A 17,755-nucleotide genomic window follows, 5' to 3' on the forward strand; every position below is an offset into this window, starting at 1 on the left:
ACTGTTATTACAGAGAAAAAAGGAAATCATTCTTAAAACTGTGAATTATTTGATTTAAAATGGAGTCTAGAAGATGATGTGATTCCATTCTTATATAATTTGAAAAGTTCTGTGAAATGTATTTTTTATTTTATCTTCTAATCTTCTCTGTTTTTTTTTTTTTCCCCCTAGGTTGAGATATTGTTATATTAACATACTGCCAAAATAGGCCCATATACACTAGGACAGTGAGCCCCAACCAGTGGCTTAGGGGCAACATGTTGCTCACCAACCCCTTTGATGTTGCTCTCAGTGAGTTTGAGTTTGAGTTTTGAATTCCGGAACAAGTTTTGGTTGAATAAAAACAAGATTTAATACCAAATAAAGCCTCCTGTAAGCCCATAGTGTGCATAGAGGCTGCCTAATAGCCAATCTTAGCCCTTATTTGGCACCTCCATGAACTTTTATGCTGCTTGTGTTGCTGTGGCTTATGGGTAAGAACGGTTGGGGATCCCTACACTAGAAAATACGAAAGCCAGCACTCTTCTTTTTCTCTACGCCACTGATGCTGATCAAATGGATGAGCAGAAGTTTCTCTAGGAGTATACATTGCTGGCAAGGCAGTGAGGTCCTGTGCTGTCAAATATAGGAATAGGGCCCTTGATTGCTCTTTAAAATTATCTGGCAGTTCATTTATGTATTCAGTGTGGTATTGGTTTATGCATAACATGTCTGTCTAATCTGTGATCTGCAGATCTCTAGTGAGTATGTAAGATTTGCATTGAGAATGTTCTTTTGCTTTAATTCCTCTCATAACTAAGAAATAACTGTCCTTAACTTTTTTTCCCAGAGCTGAATGTCATACCCTGGATAGCAGTGTTGAAACTAGAATATCTGCACTTTTCATCGGTAGGATGAAAGTTATCACACCATTGTCTGCCCCCTCACATGTTACATTGCCATGGAAAACAGAACTTCATTAACAGAAAAAATGATGTATTAAAATAAACAATATGCCCTTCCCAGGACATTTTCTTCAATACTTATTAACTGACATGCCCCGATCACATGAAATACACTACATCACTCTTCTAGTAAAAAAAAAAAAAAAAATATATATATATAAAGCCAGTGATAATTGGATAATTATATCTTAGTTGTGATCAAGTACAAGGTACTGTTTTATTGTTACAGAGAAAAAGGAAACAATTTGTAAAAACAATTATTTGATAAAAAATTGGGTCTGTGGGAGATGGCCTTCCTGTAAATCAGAGCCTTGTGGATAACTGATTCTATACCTGTACCTTGAATTCTCAATGTTATATTATATATGTTGAGATTTTTAGTGCTTTGTAATTTGTCTAAATATGGACATGCATGATGGATTGATCTCTGTGATCATTACCAAGTGCAGGACAGGGTGCAAAATACATAAAATGACTAAAAGTTACTTGCACATTTATGCCCTGCCCTGTACATTGCTGATTGGCCAGTGCCTCCTTCCTAAATTGATTGCTGCTAGTGTTCGTTGGCAGTGTATTCATGAGGAGTGGAAGAAATATCCTAACCAAGAGATATGTGTATCATTCAGTACTGAAGGAGAAATGGATTTTGATTTGAATCCAGTGTAAAATAAAAAAAAAATCTTTGGTACATTCTACACATGCACCATGATGTGTTTATTACATCTGATTTCAGAAAAGTACATTGGTATGACTATAGGGGGTCTGAAAATGGCATGTCATGCAAACCTACCAATTTTAGAGCTCAGTATACACAATGGAGCGTATTTATTACCATTAGAGACAAACATCACTGGTGATGTAACCCATAGCAATCAATCAGCAATTATTTTAAATATAACGGTCACCTACAAGTTAAAAAAAAATGCAAAGATCTGATTGGTTACTATGGGCAACATCACAGGTGATGTTTGTCCCCAGTGTTAATGAGTACACCCAAATGTATTGGCCTACAGTACCTTTTAAACATACAGAACTACCTTCAGTTGTCTCATGAGAAAACTTGGCTTGGTATATGTGTTTATTATGTCTTTATATTGTGAAAATTACTTTATGTACACAAAAAACATAATCCTAGTACTATATATGCCGCTAACCCCATTACAATCATTTGCCCAATCCCACACTGTACCTCATAGGATAGTGTTATGTTTGGCATAGCATTTAGAAGATTATTGGTGCGGCAACTGTTGAGTAAACAACAGGGTTATGAGAGAATGGCTTCAGTTGGAGCAATCTTTGCCTCAAGTGAACAGACTATTAGGCAGCCTAATAAGCCATTGAGTGAGCTGTGTAACTGAGAGCTGCTGGCCTGCAATTAGAGGTAAGGGGAGAGGGCCCATGTCTCCCACAGAGAGCAGATCCATTCAGTTTGCTGTTACAAACACTATTTTATTGGACATAATAGTCGTCTGAGTTCTCTTTATCCCAAAGAAATCAAGCGGAAAGTCAGAATTGGAAACCAGGTTGAGAAAGAAACAGGATTTATTTGTATATATCAGAGGATCATAAAGAGTTACATCAACCAAACTACTGCGCAAACTGAGTGGCACGCAGTGCGCACACAGAAACAAGGAGAGAGGCACCGTAACACACGCCTGCACACACACGTGGAACCTCATCTGTGGATATCACTGCTCACGGGAAGAGCTTCTTGCACACACAGAATCAAAAAAATCCCCTACAAACGGGCAGATTTCATTGCTCACACAGGATCATACCAGGAGGAGTCATTATAAGGTCTCAGGCAATACAGTGCATGTCTATCCTGCACACAGAGCCACTGTTATTGTACTCTCACATGTCTTTCACTTCTGGCATCTCACAATGCACCTATACATAAACACACTTCTCCGCAGTTCCACAGCACACAACCCATACAACCCATTCACCTCAACACACAGGGAAGCTTTCAGGCTAGAGAAGGCATTGGCCCAATATATATATATATATATATTGGATTTGGTTTGGCTGAACACAGTCATATGACAACTGAATGCAGCAAATTATTGTTAAGACACAAGCTGTGTGCCTAAATCTTTTGTGGTGCATTCCTTATTTGAAACACACAACCTCTACCTCCACCAACTGCAGTCATAGATGCAGTCCTAAACGGGCAATAAACTGCATGTATTGGGGTGAGCAAGATGTATGCAGACCTCACACAGCACGCAACCTACCTAACACAGACATCACAGCACAACAAGAAGCCCTTCATGCACCAGCAGGATTAAATGCAGCTACACCAAACTAAGTATGGAAAAAATAATTTACTAAGGTGATTAAATGTATTAAACATGCCTTCATACACTGCACCTGCGTGAAACATTGCATGGAACGTAAGAACCATCTCCTTTTTATTGTTGCAGCTAACAGGCTGTACAGTTCATCTCATTTAGGACTATGTAGCACAATTCTTTAGTCATTTCTTTTTACATGTTCAGTGTGCAAACTGCCTAAACTCACAGGTTTGTGCCCCCAACACAGACTGTGACACCATAGAGGATATTCTGGATGCCACTGCACTTGTGCAACACTTAAATGAATCAAGGTTTTTCTACCCGATACACACATAGTAGTTAACGTAGCACCCAAGGATAGCGCCCTATATGATAACACCAGTACACTATGCCTTTGCCTGTATGTACAGCAGACCATGAACTTGCTTGGGGGTTTTTACTTTTTGTTATACATGGAAACGTAATTATTAAAAGTGAAAACACAATTCTCTGCAAAATCATTCTCAACACTCCCCGACTGAAGAGAATTTGGGGTCTTTTTGCCCCAAATATCACCCCACCTTGCAATACCAGTTCTAGTAACAAAACATCTAATCCACCCCCCAATATACATATAAATATATATGTTGTGACACTTATGGGATACATTACACCAAAGAGAAGTACGGTGGCGATAAGCAATCATTTACAATTTCAATTCTTTGACCTATCTGTTCTGTGTATTTATCTACAGAAATGCTATCTATGAAATTTTGACTCTGCTCTTATGCGTTTCTATTTCAGTTACAACATGGATTATTTACAAATTGTGCATAACTCTCTGTTTTGATAACTCCGGTTCTAATTTTACTGCCACCTTATGTTATGTAACTGGGTCTTAGCAACTCATGACTGTAAGTGCATAATGGTTATAGAATTTTGGTTTTCCAGTCAATTATATCTAGAGCATGTGTATAATGTGACGGCTAACAGGAGATGCAGTGTTATCAGGATAATGTCATGGATTGATTGTATTTAATAAGCCAGCATTTTGTAATATTAGCAATGGGTTGACTTAATGGACTGGCTAGTTCACAGATTCATCAAGAGGCAATGCAGTAAGACTAGTGACAAAACAAGATAAAGCAAATGCTTAAATAAATGCCTTATAGTTACCTTATATCACCTTACATCAGAATATATTCTAATAGACTGAACCTTTACTTAGCATTGTAATCAGGATTTATTGTAACTGTATGAATCCCTGCCCAGTAATTATATTAGACAGAGTGGAGTGCCACTGCCCAGCTGTTAGCAGGTAAGAATTCAATGGAATGAATCCAATCAGTTGTACCAGGCAATTATCAATTGAAATGCACCCCTGCCCAGCAGGTGTATCAGGTGACCATGTAATATTTTAAATCCTAGCCCAGTACAAGTTGGTAATGCATTGAAATGGATTCCTGTCCAGCAGTTGTACCACATGGAGATAAAGTGCAGTAAATGCCTGCCCAGCAGTTGTACCAGTTTGTAACACAACATAATAAATACCCACCCAGCAGCTGAACCAGATAGTAACACAATGTAATGTTTCCCTGCCCAGAAGATGTACCCAAGGAAATGCAATGGAATGATTATCTGCCCAGCAGTTGTACCAGATAGAAATGCAATGGGATGTTTTCCTGCCCAGCAGTTGTACCAGATAGAAATGCAATGGGATGTTTTCCTGCCCACCAGTTGTACCAGATAGAAATGCAATGGGATGTTTTTCTGCCCACCAGATGTACCAAATAGAAATGCAATGGGATGTTTCCCTTCCCACCAGTTGTACCAGATAGTAATGCAATGAGATGTTTCCCTTCCCACCAGTTGTACCAGATAGAAATGCAATGGGATGTTTCCCTTCCCACCAGTTGTACCAGATAGAAATGCAATGAGATGTTTCCCTTCCCACCAGTTGTACCAGATAGAAATGCAATGGGATGTTTCCCTTCCCACCAGTTGTACCAGCTAGAAATGCAATGGAATGATTCCCCTGCTCAGCAGTTGTACTTGGTGGTAATGCAATGGAATAAATTACTGTAGTTAAACTACTGGAACATTCAATAAGTAATGCGTAAATGTTAGAGCATAAGAAGGTAACCCAACCAATCTCTGTCCGGCAGTTAGATTAGGGGCCAATGCAATGGAGCAAGGTAGAAGATTAGAAAATGTTTTGAATCCCTGCACTGCAGTTACATTAGTAAGGGCTGTTAGTAATGGAGATGAATGATATATCAATAGATAATGTGATAGGATCAACCCTTATCCAGCTGTTACAACAGGAGAAAATGTGGCAAGGTGTCACCTCATGCAGTTTTATATTATACAATAACACCCTGCAGTGATATACTGAGATTATAATGCAACACCTAGGATTGCTGTCATGGAGCTGCAAGTTGGTATTATGTGAAAACATCATGATAAAACTTGGGAATCCATGTCCTGCATTTTCTGTATAAAGGTAGGATTATGAAGTTATCTCCTGAAAATAATGAAATGCAACTAGTCTTTGCCCTGCAAGTACAGGAAACAATTTGATAGACCCATTAAATCTAAGGGGCAGATTTACTAAAACTCAAAAATATTTCTCATTTTTTTCTTTGTGAAAATTCGACTAAAGTAATTTCCATGAATGTCTGACATTTGCTTAAAAGTCTGAAGAGAAATAGCGTGAGAAAATTTGCAGAAAAGTTGTGACAGTGAAACATTTTTTTAATTGTCACTACAAAACCTTTTCAAACTGTCGCACAAAAAAAAGCTTCAAAAATCTGAAACCCCTAAAGTTTTGAAGCAAAAGAAAGATCCTCCACGGAAGGGACATCTGCCATTGACGTCTACATGATCTCAGCAAGTTTTAGCAGGCAAATTGTCAGATTCAGATTTTTAGCCATTTTGTTGCGTAGTAAATCTTGAAAAAATTACAACTTTTTTTGTGACTTTTAGCGATAAAAATCAGAATCGGAAAAAAATCCAATGGTTAGTAAATGGCTCCCGTAGTGATATCAGTGAGACATATCTGGGGATGATGGGAATGAGGCAGTCATGCTACAGATCAGATTTTTAAAGATAACAGTGTGAACATAGTTGATTACTGCAATGGAGAGTTGAATGGCAAATAACAGAAAGGAAAGTCTGTGTAGCAAGATTGTAGTATGTGAAGGTAGCATCCCTCTTAAAATAAAAACATCTAAATCAACATGTGACAAAGTTCTTCTGGTCACCTACAGTATGCCTGAGGCTGCATTTATATTTTCTGAAGATGTGAATGTGACTGTGTGTAACACATCTGCCCTTCCATTTCAGCAGAAGATAATGTGGTGGAAGAATCTGATGAGTTTGTTGCCACACAAAAGTAAATACACAATAGAAATGTTCCTATTAGTGGTGCCCATACATTATAAGATGGCAAGGTTGACAACTGATATCTGTTGGTTAGGTTTGTCAGAGGGCCACATACACAGACAGATGAGCTCTAGAATAGGTCTCATAGGCCTGAATTGGCAGCTAAAATCTGCTCATGTATGACCACTTTAAGTTACACCAGAATGCACTTAACTGAGGAAAATCAAATACAGACATGTGACAGTAACAGGGTGGTGTCAAATCTGGAAATAGTATAAGTAAAGCTGGCCATATACATAAAAAAAGGTAATCAAACAAGTGTTTCTTTTACGGATAAGCCCACCTTGAGTTAGGCAATATCGGGCTGATCTGATTTTTGGCACAATGCTGTACAAGCAGCCCCTCAAGAGTGAGGACGGCATCAATAAGCCAATACATTCCTCAGCCCAAAAGGATTTTTAAACCAGTGTGATCGACATCTGCTATGATTTTTAGCACATAATGGTTGGAGAGGGCCCCATACACAAGAAATAAGCTGCTGTCACTGTCTCAGCAGCTTTTATCGGCCCACGACCTTAAGTAGTGAGATACAATAGATTTACTCCAGCAGATAACCTAAAGTTACATGATACAGTACTGTACTGAGACAATTTTGCTATGGAGTTACATCATAATTAACTGCACTGGAGCAAGCTGCCTCAGGAGCAACTGTGAGTGGCATAAAAAGTTAGGAGAATGAGTTACTCCAGAGGGTATTAATAATATTTGATGGTGTAGAGAAATGGTGGGGCAAGGCTTATATCAGAAAAGGAGATTCCTTATCATGAACCTTCCAGAGGCAACCTCTGTGGAAATGATAATTCATAAGCAGTGGATATGAGAGATGTTTAATTTAAACATTATCTTTCTTTGACAAAATGATGGCAATTCTCTATTTGTTGTTACAATGTTGGTTGGTTCCTGTAGCTGTTGTAACACCAGTAGAAGGTACATTTTATCAGATAAAGGTGAACAAATCCGCTGTTTAGAACATACGCATCAGAAATCTGGGAAAGAGTTAATTAAACTTGTAGACTAAATGATAGAGATGAAGATGCATCTAAAGCATTTTGTAAAATTTACCAGAATCAAAAACTTCTAATGTCTAATTTTCAGATACATTTTCACATAGCTGTAACCACTTACTGCAGATGAAGGTGGCTGGATCAAATACAAGACAAAAAAAGGGACTGGAAGCCAGATTGTCAATAAACCTATCGGACAGGAAGTGGAACCTAGCCCCAAAATGCACTAGGGTAACTATCAGATCTGTGTTTTACTCCAGCTGTACAACTGTGAAATCACCTGCAAATGCATTTGTAATGATAATTATATATTTTATAGCTTGTTATTTCTATCTGGTGTGATGGGTAACACAACTGTTTGTATATAGTTTTGAGGCAACTCAATAGGTGAATGAGGGTGTGATTCTTAAAAGTTGTCCAGACCATAACACAGAGGTGCAACACTCACTGTCTTTTCACATAGTGGGTTTGGTTCTGGGAAATGGCCATGAGGATCTATGCATTGATCCAACTAGCCAACTAGATCATTACTTGGCTTACCAATAAACCTTCATAAGAGTGACTTTTCTCTAGTCCTTTATATGGAATTAAACTACAAATTATATGCTTCAAAGCTAATCTACCAGATGTCAACAGAGGGCCAGAATGTCTTTCATATACACAAATATTCCTGTTTTAATACCTGTGGATATGCTGCCAAGAAGGACACATAATTAAAAACAGCATGGCAACTCCATGATGTAAAGTACTGAGCCACTACACTAAGCAACCATCTGAAAAATACTCAGTCTGCATATTGTCTTGCTATATAATAGATACTGCAATTTGTAGGCCTCACCCAGTATGCAAAGCTCCACATAAAGATAACCTTGCAGGTAATCCAGCTCCTAAATGATGAATTGGATAATGAATGTGATGATGAACAGGAGATTCATTCCCTTAGGCTAATGCCCCACCCAAAGATTGGTCATCCACCATAAATTTCTGCTACTGCAGGTGACTAATTTTTCAAAATACCTTTCCACCGGCAATAAAGAGAATCATCAAGAAAACTTGAATTGTACCATACTGAGGGCAGAATTACTAGCAAATAGCTGCAGGCAATGTGATGTATTGCTAGTCTGGCAGGCCTTAAAATCCATTACTAACTTTCAGTGTCTGTTTATACTCTCTCTAGCACCATAATCTAGTTAAAAATTCAGTCTCCTAATGAACGTGAAGGCATCTGTATAAAAAAGGTGTTAAAGGAGATGTATTCTGTGAAAAATAAGTGCCAGTGAATTATACTCTTTTAACTATAGAAGTAATGTACTTAAAAAATATGTGTTTCAGGCTGATGTATTGCAAAATTCCCCCAAAACCCTACTAGTCCCGCCCATCTGTTTTACTTCCTGCTTCTTCCTTTCCCAGGAAGTGCAGGGGGCGGCGGCACTTAGCACACTGCACTGTAGGATAGAAATCAGCAGCTAGCTTGAAACTGAAGCCACTCTTTGCTTGTGTGACTGCAGGGCTGTGATTGGCTATCCCCCATCTACTGTGCTTCTGGCAGGGACGCCCACCCCTCATTTGAAACATGGGCAGGGACCAGATCTTGTGAAATTCCCAATAAAGGGGCCATTTTTAAAGATAATTATCATTTTTAGCTTGTGAAACCAGCGTCATATATTATTCATATATTATGTATATATGCTAAATGTCTCCTTTAAAGAGCTACAACTTCAGCAAGTGACTGAGGATATCTGTATTACTAGTAGGGTCATTGTATTAATCCACAACTGTAATATGTGCAACACCAGGGTTTTTTTGGGACAAACCTACATCTTCTCAGCACTAATCATCTTGCTGATTTCTCACTTAAAAATGACAACAAACAAGCATGCATAACACAAATAAAGCGGATCTGCCCATCACGGCTGCCTAAAAACAGGAGTAAGAGCAACTGAGAGGCTCTCAACCCTATATAAAGCTATTGCTGGTGCAGGCTGGAAGTTCAGGTGTAAATGCACTGCTTAAACACGACATTAGCATACTCACTGGAATGTATGTTTGTGCAAATGCAGTGCATTCAGTCTGGCAGCACTCACAGAACGTACAGTAGGATGCACACTTGGAGGGCTGATAAAGTGCAATACTGCCAATGCACTTTCAGCACAAGAAAGCATTTGGCACACAGGCACAGGGTCAAGGGCATTTACACAAGTCACTTACTTCACACACGCATTATTTGTGGAGCTCATTCATATGCAAAATGGCAACATGAAGTTTAATGCCCAACACACAGACAGCAGACATACATCTCCATCAGCCTCATGAACTATAACTTCTTACCATGCCTAGCACAATGCACAGCAAACCTTCATGATTTACTCAGTACCTATTTACTGGATGGGGCAAGGATCTTCAACTTGTAGCCCACTAGCTGTGTATCGCTGCGGGGCTGTTGCAGTTCTGTGATTTAGACCTTACTAAGAAGGAAAAGCAATGGGTGCATGTTGCATCCAAAAAGACATAGGATGCGTATTGCATCCAAAGTGGGCGAAATATGCAATAATAACTCTGTACACAACTCGTTGACACTCATCACCAAGCAAACATGCATCACACAGGCCCAGAAGTGAATCAAACAACCCTTGTCTGACAAAGAAAACACATCTCCTGCAGACATACATGCGCACACACAGTCGCGCATACACACTGACAACTACCCTGTCCCCCGTCCCATAAATTGCCCCACTCCCTTATCCAACAGAAGCCTGTCACTTATCGCTTCGGAGGGTGCTGCTGCTGCTGCCGTTGGGCTCTGGACAGCACCCTGAGGTGCCGAGTGCTCAGGAAGTAGATGCGAGCAATGAAGCGCAGAGGGGCCCGTGGGGGCTGTTGTTGCTGCTGAGCATTGGGGCGCCCCAGTGGTGGGAGGCATCCAGGGGACTGGGCAGACGGACCCTGAAAAGGAGAAAGCACCTCTGCTGGGATTAGCAGTGCAGGTGCCATTCCACATGGCAGAGGAGGCAGACGAAACACAGCAGGGGGCATCTGTGAGGGAGCAGCAGAGGAAGGAATGGGCTGAGCACAGGCCTGTGGGTTTTGATCTCTGGGATTATGGGGCTTTTCCTTGGGGTTGGAAGGCAGTTTCCGGTCAGGGGGAAGTTTACTTGTTTGGATGGGCAGTTCTCGGGGTCGAGAAGGCTGTTGCCCCCCTGGAGCCACATCACGAGGCTTCACTTTAGGGTCCCGGTTCGATGGCAATTTGGTGGCTTGAGGTTGGGGCAAGGCTTGCTTGGGGGGAAGTTTTCTGGACTGTGGAGGAAGTTCCTGAAGCTTTGGGGGGATGTTCTGATCAGAGGATATTTTGTTGGACTGAGGGGGCAATTCCCGTTCAGCAGTCAGTTCCTGGGTTTGGGGCGGTGTGTCCTGGTCTAGAGTCTCTCCCAAAAGCTCAAGCAGCTTCTCATTCTGGATTCTGCGGATGTGACACTGAGCCCGAAGCAAGTGATAAGAATCCAGGAAAACAAGGAGAGGGAGGGAACCCTCCAGGAACAGCTGGGAAAGGGCCTAGAAAAAAAACAGGCAAATTAGAAATCAGGGAAGAACAACAGAAATGCATAAAGAAAAAAAGATAAGAAAAGATTTGTAACAGTTGAATGGCTTTTTACTGAAATGGGTAAATTTTAAAGTACTCATAGTAATTTAGGGAAACAGACCCAGATTACGGGAAGGCCACAAAGGCCCAGTCCTAGGCTAAGGCAGCAGAGTTAGGATCACAGGCACCTAAATTTGAAAGACAATTATTGCTTTCTATCTGTTGTTGTTCTACAACTCCCAGCATTGTAACAAAGATACACTGTGGCAACAAGTGGCAGACTGCCTTCCCATATACAATAAAAACTATTTGTAGACAAATCAGTTTGAGGTTAGTGTGTATGCAACTGTTCCTGAAGTTCTGAAATGCAATGTTTGGGTCGGTACTGATGCAGCACTAGTTTCAGGAATGCCTAAATACCTTTAGGTTTACTCGTAGAGTATAGGGTATCCAATAATATAGAAAGAGTAAACTCAAATGTGGTAACTCTTATTGAATCACCTATTAATATATGCCTAGAGGGACAAAACATGTTAAAAATTAGCACAATAAAGCTAGAAATATTAAAACTGAGCCAAAAAATTGTTTGAGTTTTTACTTTTTAAATTGTTTCTTTACAATACAAGAATATAAATCCCCTGGCTATCTAGCTATATCCCCCACATTGTGGGACATGACAACACTTCATTTCTTGACTAGCAAGGTCAATTAAAAAACGTGATTGAATGAAACCATGAAAAACAAATTCATATTGTTCTTGTTTTCAATGGGTCTAAAAACTCTCTCTTAAAAATTCAACAAACTCAAATTAAAAAACAAAACAAAACATAAATTTTGCCTACAACAACTCCCACTGACATGGACTCCCAAACTTTTAGATGCTGGAGCTTTACGTTCAAGTTTCTTTTCAATTTTTTTGTGCCTAATAAATATCAAACATTCAAGTTTTTAAAAAACCATAATTTGAACGTTGATAAATCAGCCTGGGTATATTCCACAGTCAGCTTTAGATAAGGAAATGATCCTGTAGGCTTCCATGTAAACATCCTATATAGTGTAAGCCCCCCTAAGAGTATAGTATCCCTATGGTTTTCACTGCCTACCTAAATGCCCTTATATTAACCATAAATATAATATAAAAATATCAGATGCTATAAGGTGTCAGCAGTAATGCTTATCTTACCTCATGTATATTAAATTTGCAAAAATACGGAGGTGGGATATTTTGAATGGAGTAGTCCAAGCCATGTCAGCTTTTGAAATACAAATATATTCATATCTTCTGTACCAGATTTAATATTACACGTACTGTATAAAGTATATAATAGCAACAACAAACATTTCAGTTTTGTGGGTGCTTTTGTGCAGATGGGGTGCTGCTGTTGGAAGGAAGGTACATTATTGCTGCATATCATTGGTTTAATGTGTTGTTTTTACACTGTGATTCTGCATGCCTCTATAGACAATTGCGTTATGCCTCATACTTATGTGGTGACTACAGTTCCATGCATATTGATATTTCTACAGGTCTGGGTTGTCCAACTCTGCTAAACACGAACATGAATGGCAAAAGCTAAAAAAATCGAAATGCACGCACAGACTAACCTCACATTCTGCCTCTGTGCTCTGCAGCTCCTCCTGTAGGTGACTGAGTGCAACATGGGGGTTACATTCCTGCAAGAGGCACTCTGAAAATAAAAAAAATTAAGGCCGTGATCAGTTTCCCATCAACATTATGCATGTTTGTTTTCATAGTATCTACTAACAGTCATATTAATATCTACCACAGATCATGGTTACTGTACTGTAATACTGAAAACATCTAGTGATGGTTACAGCCAAATTATGGTGAAGCGTCTGCTGATAGAAGAATGTGCTGGTGTAAATGAAACTGTGAGAAATAAAGGTTAATAGGGATAGCACCAGTGCACAAGAGCCTGCAGTTCCATACCAAGTGAGAATTCCAGAGAGGCCCTGTATCAGTTTGGTTAAATAGTTTGATAATAATAATGTATCAAGTGTCAGACTGAGATGGCAGGGGCCCACCAGAAAACCCTGGATAATGGGCCGCTCTCTAAACTTTCATTCCTCCTCTCCACCTCTTTATTATCCTATTCTACATACTATCCTCTATTCCTCCATCTATCAAGCTTCCATGTTCCCATATAGAAATGGGGAATGATCATGAAATAGGTTAGATTAAGGGTAGGGAACCTGTGGCTCGGGAGCCAGATGTGGCTCTTTTGATGGCTGTATCTGGCTCGCTGCCAAATCTTTAATAAAAAAAAATAACGAGGGTGTGGCCTGCGCACGGAGTATAGAAGACGTGTTCTAAGCCTTAGAACACATCTTCTATCAGCTGAGCGCAGGCCACGCCCTCCTCTGCATCGTATCCGCATCCGGCATCCTTGGGACCCACCCTAGCTTGCCCTGCCGCATCCGAGGCCAAACATATTGTATGGCTCTCACGGAATTACATTTTAAAATATGTGGTGTTTATTAATAAGAAAAAGTAGAAGTGTTAAGAATCACCCTATGTGGCTTAACTCTGAGGTAAAGAAGTTAATAGGGAAAAAAAGGAAAGCTTTTAAGAAATATAAGTCAGAGGGGACAGTAGATGCGTTTAATGATTATAAACACTATAACAAGTGTTGTAAAACAGCAATCCGGAAGGCAAAGATAGAAAATGAGGAGCGCATCGCGGCCGAGGCCAAGACTAACCCCAAAAAGTTTTTTAAGTATATTAATAGTAAAAAGATGCAGGTTGAGGGTGTGGCCCCATTGAGTTATAATAACAATATGGTTACAGCGGATACAGAAAAGGCAGATGTGCTTAACCAGTTCTTTTCTTCTGTGTATACAGTAGAGGAGCCAGTGGGCCAAGTCCCACCCAATAGCTGCACTGTTGCCTCAGCTCCAACTACACAGTGGTTGGCACAGGATATGGTGCTTAAAGGGTTACACACGATAAATGTAAACAAGGCACCTGGGCCAGATGGAATACACCCTCGGGTACTGAGAGAGCTAGGGGCAGAATTGCAGTGGCCCTTGTTTCTGATATTCTCAGACTCTCTTTCATCAGGTATGGTACCTAGGGATTGGAAGAAGGCGAATGTCATTCCCATATTTAAAAAGGGAGTAAGATCTCAGCCTGGCAATTATAGGCCTGTAAGTTTGACATCCGTGGTGGGCAAGTTATTTGAAGGCTTGTTAAGGGATCACATTCAAAATTATGTAGTGGAGAATGGCATTATGAGCAGTAATCAGCATGGCTTTATGAAGGACAGGTCATGTCAGACCAATTTAATTGCTTTTTATGATGAGGTAAGTAAGAAGCTGGACAGTGGGGATGCAGTAGATATAATCTATTTGGATTTTGCCAAAGCATTTGATACCGTTCCCCACAAACGACTGCTTTCTAAGCTAAGGTCTATTGGTCTTAGTGAAGTTGTTTGCACATGGATAGAAAACTGGCTACAGGATCAGGTACAGAGGGTGGTTGTTAATGGTGCATTCTCTACTTGGAGTAAGGTTCTCAGTGGGGTCCCTCAGGGTTCTGTACTGGGTCCACTTTTGTTTAATTTGTTCATAAATGACTTAGGGGAGGGTATTATGAGTAATGTATCAGTGTTTGCAGATGACACAAAACTCTGCAGACCAGTCAATTCTATCCAGGATGTGACATCCCTGCAGTAGGATCTTGACCAACTGGCAATCTGGGCAGCTAAGTGGCAGATGAGATTTAATGTGGATAAATGTAAGGTCATGCACCTGGGATGTAAAAATATGCAAGCCCCGTATACCCTTAATGGGACTGCACTAGGCAAATCCCTAATGGAGAAGGACCTTGGAGTCCTTGTAGATAATAAACTTGGCTGTAGCAAGCAATGCCAGGCAGCAGCTGCAAGGGCAAACAAGGTTTTGAGCTGTATTAAAAGGGGTATAGATTCACGGGAGGAGGGGGTTATTCTTCCCCTTTACAGAGCGCTGGTAAGGCCCCATCTAGAATATGCTGTTCAGTTTTGGTCTCCAGTGCTCAAACGGGACATTATTGAGTTAGAGAGGGTCCAGAGAAGGGCAACTAAGCTGGTAAAGGGTATGGAAAGTCTCAGTTATGAAGAAAGACTGGCCAAGTTGGGTCTGTTTACACTGGAGAAGAGGCGCTTAAGAGGTGACATGATAACTATGTATAAATATATAAAGGGATCATATAATAACCTTTCTAATGTTTTATTTACCAGTAGGGCCTTCCAACGGACACGAGGGCACCCACTTCGTTTAGAAGAAGGGAGGTTCCATTTAAACATTCGGAAAGGATTTTTTACAGTGAGAGCTGTGAAGTTGTGGAATTCCCTCCCCGAATCAGTCGTGCTGGCTGATACATTATATAACTTTAAGAAGGGGCTGGATGGATTCTTAGCAAGTGAGGGAATACAGGGTTATGGGAGATAGCTCTTAGTACAAGCGAGGGAATACAGGGTTATGGGAGATAGCTCTTAGTACAAGCGAGGGAATACAGGGTTATGGGAGATAGCTCTTAGTACAAGTTGATCCAGGGACTGGTCCGATTGCCATCTTGGAGTCAGGAAGGAATTTTTTCCCCTCTGCGGCAAATTAGTGAGGCTTCAGATGGGGTTTTTTGCCTTCCTCTGGATCAACTAGTAGTTAGGCAGGTTATATATAGGCATTATGGTTGAACTTGATGGACGTATGTCTTTTTCAACCCAACTTACTATGTTACTATGTTACTATGTTATGGCTCTCTCAGCCAAAAAGGTTCCCGACCCCTGGGTTAGAGCATGTTGGGTTGTATTCTTAAAGCAAATGTGTTCAATAACAATTCAAGCTCAGCTCTCTAGTGCCCACAGCTGTATTAATGGACAATAGTGCTCCAATGAGAATCCCAGCTAATCTGTGTAAATCTGGCTCCATGTTCTTTGTTGCTGTATTTGTAGCATTAAGCGCAGCCTTCCCAACATTAAACAAGTCTGTCCTTTATCCCCAAGTCTAGTTACAGTGTAATATAATGGAGCTAATATTTGACAAATGAGGAAAGTTGCGGTCATGCAAAAAAATATTGCATGTGTTAAGAAAGTCACACAGTAGCCACATATCACAAATTTTTTCGGCATTTCACGAAATTTTTCAGCATTTTCGCAAATTTATAGGCAAAGCAAAACAGGACAGATTCGCCCAATGTTAGTATTTACATACAAACCTACTGCATACTAATTAAAATGTACATTGTAAGAAGAACAGCATGTTTGATGCTTCATAGCTTTTTTCCACTTATTTGACGAGATTGTGACTTTTTGCCGGGCCAACATTCTCTTCCTATTGTTGAGAATGCCGATTCCGAACACTGTGTCAGGCATCTCTCTGCTACCTTACATACAGAGATTATTCTGGCATTTTGGCTCCATTATATGACACAGGAATCAGACATGGGGAGAAAAACAGACTTGTTCAGGGCTGGGGAAACTGTGCTTAATGCTTCCATCAAATACAGATGAAAAGTGCATGGAGGCAGATTTATACAGGTCAGGTGGGATTCTCATTGTAGCATTTTATTGCAGCCGCTGGCTGTAGAGAGCTGGGGGCTGGGTTTTATTCAGAAATATTGCTTTAGGAAAACAGTCCTAATGGTGCTAGACTACAGCTCCCAGCATGCTTTACCCTTGAATATATGTTATACTGTATATAGAGAGAGAGAACAGAGAGGAGCACACCGTAACAAGTCCAAATGCCCTGGGTGCAGGTTAACTGGGAAAATATATAGAAAGGGTACCGCACACACAGGGGCTTGATGCATAAGAAAAATGTATTTATTGAAAAAATTCCAATGTTTCGAGCACGACCGTTGTTCTTCCTCAGGGACAAAAAAATCCTCCCTTGCCTGAGGAAGAGCACCGGTCATGCATCAAGCCCCTGTGTGTGCGGTACCCTTTCAATAAAATGATACTTTTAGGTAGAGAATGCTCCCATGCTCCTTATCATTCATTCTTTTACACATACTGATCACTTTCTTTATTTTAAGGAGAAGGAAAGGCTAATAAAGAGTTAATCTCAAGCTGCAGGCATACCTTCAGTTCTCTCAATAATGCCCTTAAGACTCCCCATATTTCTCCTGTTCAGAGGATCAGAAGCCTCATAGGAAAAAAAACACTAAGCTGTGTAAAGAAAGTTCCCATAATGCCTCACTCCTGCACCAAGACCAAGACCCATGAACATGCTCAGTTGATTAGACTATGAGTCAGCTTCCTGCTGATTGGCTCAGATCCACATTCCTAGGGGGGGGAGGGAGTTCTTAGCATTATTGAGGGAGGGGGGAGCAGGAGAGAGGAGAGTGCTGCGTGTCTCTGGCACAGGGAAACAAAGAGGCAACAAATCCTGTTTCTTTTGACAGAGAAGTCAGTGCAGCATTTCTGTGAGTGCTTATGGCTGTATTTACAGAGACCTTACTTGGTTTTTAAATTTCCTTCTCCTTTAAAGGGGTAGTTCACCTAT

At 40.4% G+C, this 17,755-nt stretch overlaps 1 protein-coding gene across 1 annotated transcript in view; it reads right to left on the reverse strand.

Moving 5' to 3' along the window:
* Positions 1-7,475: 7,475 nt before the first annotated feature.
* Positions 7,476-17,755, reverse strand: part of vps37d (VPS37D subunit of ESCRT-I) — a 31,772-nt gene continuing 21,492 nt past the window's right edge. The window contains exons 3-4 of the mRNA XM_004911761.4: positions 12,854-12,936; positions 7,476-11,220 (exon numbers count right to left, since the gene is read on the reverse strand). Coding sequence (XP_004911818.2) covers positions 10,429-11,220; positions 12,854-12,936 — 875 coding nt within the window. The 3' untranslated portion in view covers positions 7,476-10,428. The remainder of the gene's footprint in view (positions 11,221-12,853; positions 12,937-17,755) is intronic.

The sequence above is a fragment of the Xenopus tropicalis genome, chromosome 2 (assembly GCF_000004195.4).
Source record: "Xenopus tropicalis strain Nigerian chromosome 2, UCB_Xtro_10.0, whole genome shotgun sequence".
Classification (NCBI taxonomy): Eukaryota; Metazoa; Chordata; class Amphibia; order Anura; family Pipidae; genus Xenopus; species Xenopus tropicalis.